Here is a 2335-nt window from a genome sequence, read left to right as displayed (position 1 = left end):
CTTGGGGACTATTCAAGTAGTTTTAGAAAGATAGGGACTATAGGTGAAAAAAGGTGAAACCACAGGGACTATCCGGGCATTTTTCTCAAATAATAAATAATAAAGTATACAGAAAGAACAAATTGCAACAACATTAAATTTCTCAAGATATCTAATATGCAGAAGGACAAACAAAAATTAAAATTCCAACAAAACCCATGTCAATAAAGAAAAAAGAAAACAAATAAGCAATAATTAACAATTCCAACCGTACATGACCAGCAAACCAATTTCTATCTATTGATCCCTCAGACAAGAAGGGATGTTAACCTGTTTTCTTCGGAATGTATGCATCAGACCACGAAAAAATGGGGTCATCAGGAAATGGGTTCATCATGTTGACCCCTGAAACTGGATCCAAACCATGCTCCACATGATCACTAGTCCAGTCAGGCGGGTACCAACCAGTGTTTTCCATCACTGGTACACAGCAATCGACATTTGTTCCTGCAGCCGCCATATGGCTAGCAGTGTTGCTACAGCCCACAACTTCCTTCGGTTCTGGTAGTTGCAACTGTGATACAGGGGCATCACTTTTGAGAACCCTAATCCTCTCCTCAATTTCTGGCAGTTTATGACCAGCGAATGACCCAAGATTATTCAAATCTTTTGAGTTCAAGCCAGCAAGGGAGACTTTACCACTCAAGCAATCTGACATCAAGTTCGCCTTCACGAAATCCCGGGTCGTCACGATCTGCTTCTTGATCTGACCTTCGGCCTTGCTGATCCTTTCTTTCATGTAGCTATCCTGGTTGGACATAAACTTGTTCCTCTCCATGGGTAACTTCGTCAGGAACGCGTTCAACACATTTTGGAAAGCAGTGTTGTCTTCGGGCCACACCTCGAGTCCAGGTTCGTATGAGCTATAAATGATGGCGCATGCCTCGATGCCGCATAGGGTGCACAGCTCCTTCAGCTTGTTCTTCAGGCATTCCTTTCTTTTCATGAAGGAGCTTTTCCTTGCCTTCTTGTTTTCTATGAAAGCAAGCTTCACTTTGCTCCTAGGCATGGTGTAAGGATTAATGGATTATGCCAAAATGTAATTGTAGCAGCTTGTGAGTGAGTTTCAGTTGGTTCTTATGTTGATTCTTATACCAGACAAGTTCGTTAAATCATTAATATATTTTGCTTTTAATGACCTTGTATGACAGAAATTAAATTTAAAGATATAATCAAAAATAGATGATTGACCAAAATTACTTTTAAGATTATATCAGAAAAGGAAAAAAAAAAAAACAAAAACCTCATACACACAAAAAAAGCATTTAAATTACTGTTGATGGAAAAGAATAAAGTTGAATAAAATTTCAACCTAATATTTTGCAATGTTAATGGAATTAATATACTTTCTTGCATTAATGAGTAAAGTTTACTTCCAAGATACTTAAGCACGACATATGTTATAAATAACCAAAAAAAAAAAAAAAAAAAAAAGAGTAAGTAGTTGCATACCCATTCACATGCTTCAAAACATTAAATCTTAGTATTCATATGAACTTTTTTTAGTATTAATATTATATAATAAAATATGAACTTCTTAGAGGTGTTGCTCGATGACTATAATATTAAAATATGGTTTGATTGATGTCTTTTACATGCCCTATGGGTTCAAAATATCATATCCCTATTTTACTACAAATAATTGTGATGTAAAAACTATAATGTAACCACTTTTACTAAAAAGAGAAAAGAACGGTTCTAATAGCGTCACAGATAATTTAAATGCAACAGACCTTGGTTGTTATAAGCTAGGCAACCTTGCTTGATTTGTTCATTGTTCATTGAACATAATGTGTGTTTACATTAAAAACGGATCTTCATTTGCCAAGATAAAATAAATGTTGATTTTTCTCTTTTGTACGTATATTGGCACATTTAATTTTTATATATCTTATGTGATGTAAGGTATTTCATATTCGATGTATTTGTTTATTTATAGCCATTGATACTAAATACAAACCCATATATAGAAAGATTGTTTATTACATAATCATGTATACTACGAATTAACTATTGTAGGTCCCGATTCGGAGGATCGATACGAAACCAAATCCTTGTTTATAACAAACACGGTCACGAGTGCGAAATCACCGTGCCAAATCAAACACAGATAGAAACAACGCGATGTAACCAATGAACCACAATCAATTGATTAACAGGATAAGAACAAAAATCAAATTGATACACACAGAGTTTTACAGTAACTTTCAGGGTATGCTCTGATGGTTTCAAAGTGAAACCATGTTGTGTTTATATAGCAGCCTAGGCCCAACAGTGATGAAACTAGAATTGTGCC

At 35.1% G+C, this 2335-nt stretch overlaps 1 protein-coding gene across 1 annotated transcript; it reads right to left on the bottom strand.

The window, feature by feature from the left end:
* Positions 1-304: 304 nt before the first annotated feature.
* LOC110913707 (agamous-like MADS-box protein AGL80) lies at positions 305-1048 on the bottom strand. Its single transcript, XM_022158528.1, has one exon. The coding sequence runs from the start codon at positions 1046-1048 to the stop codon at positions 305-307; it is 744 nt and encodes a 247-aa protein (XP_022014220.1).
* Positions 1049-2335: the final 1287 nt, after the last annotated feature.

The sequence above is a fragment of the Helianthus annuus genome, chromosome 15 (genome assembly GCF_002127325.2).
Source record: "Helianthus annuus cultivar XRQ/B chromosome 15, HanXRQr2.0-SUNRISE, whole genome shotgun sequence".
Lineage (NCBI taxonomy): Eukaryota > Viridiplantae > Streptophyta > Magnoliopsida > Asterales > Asteraceae > Helianthus > Helianthus annuus.
Note: the sequence above shows the minus strand (reverse complement) of the source record. Positions and strands in the feature narration are given on the sequence as shown.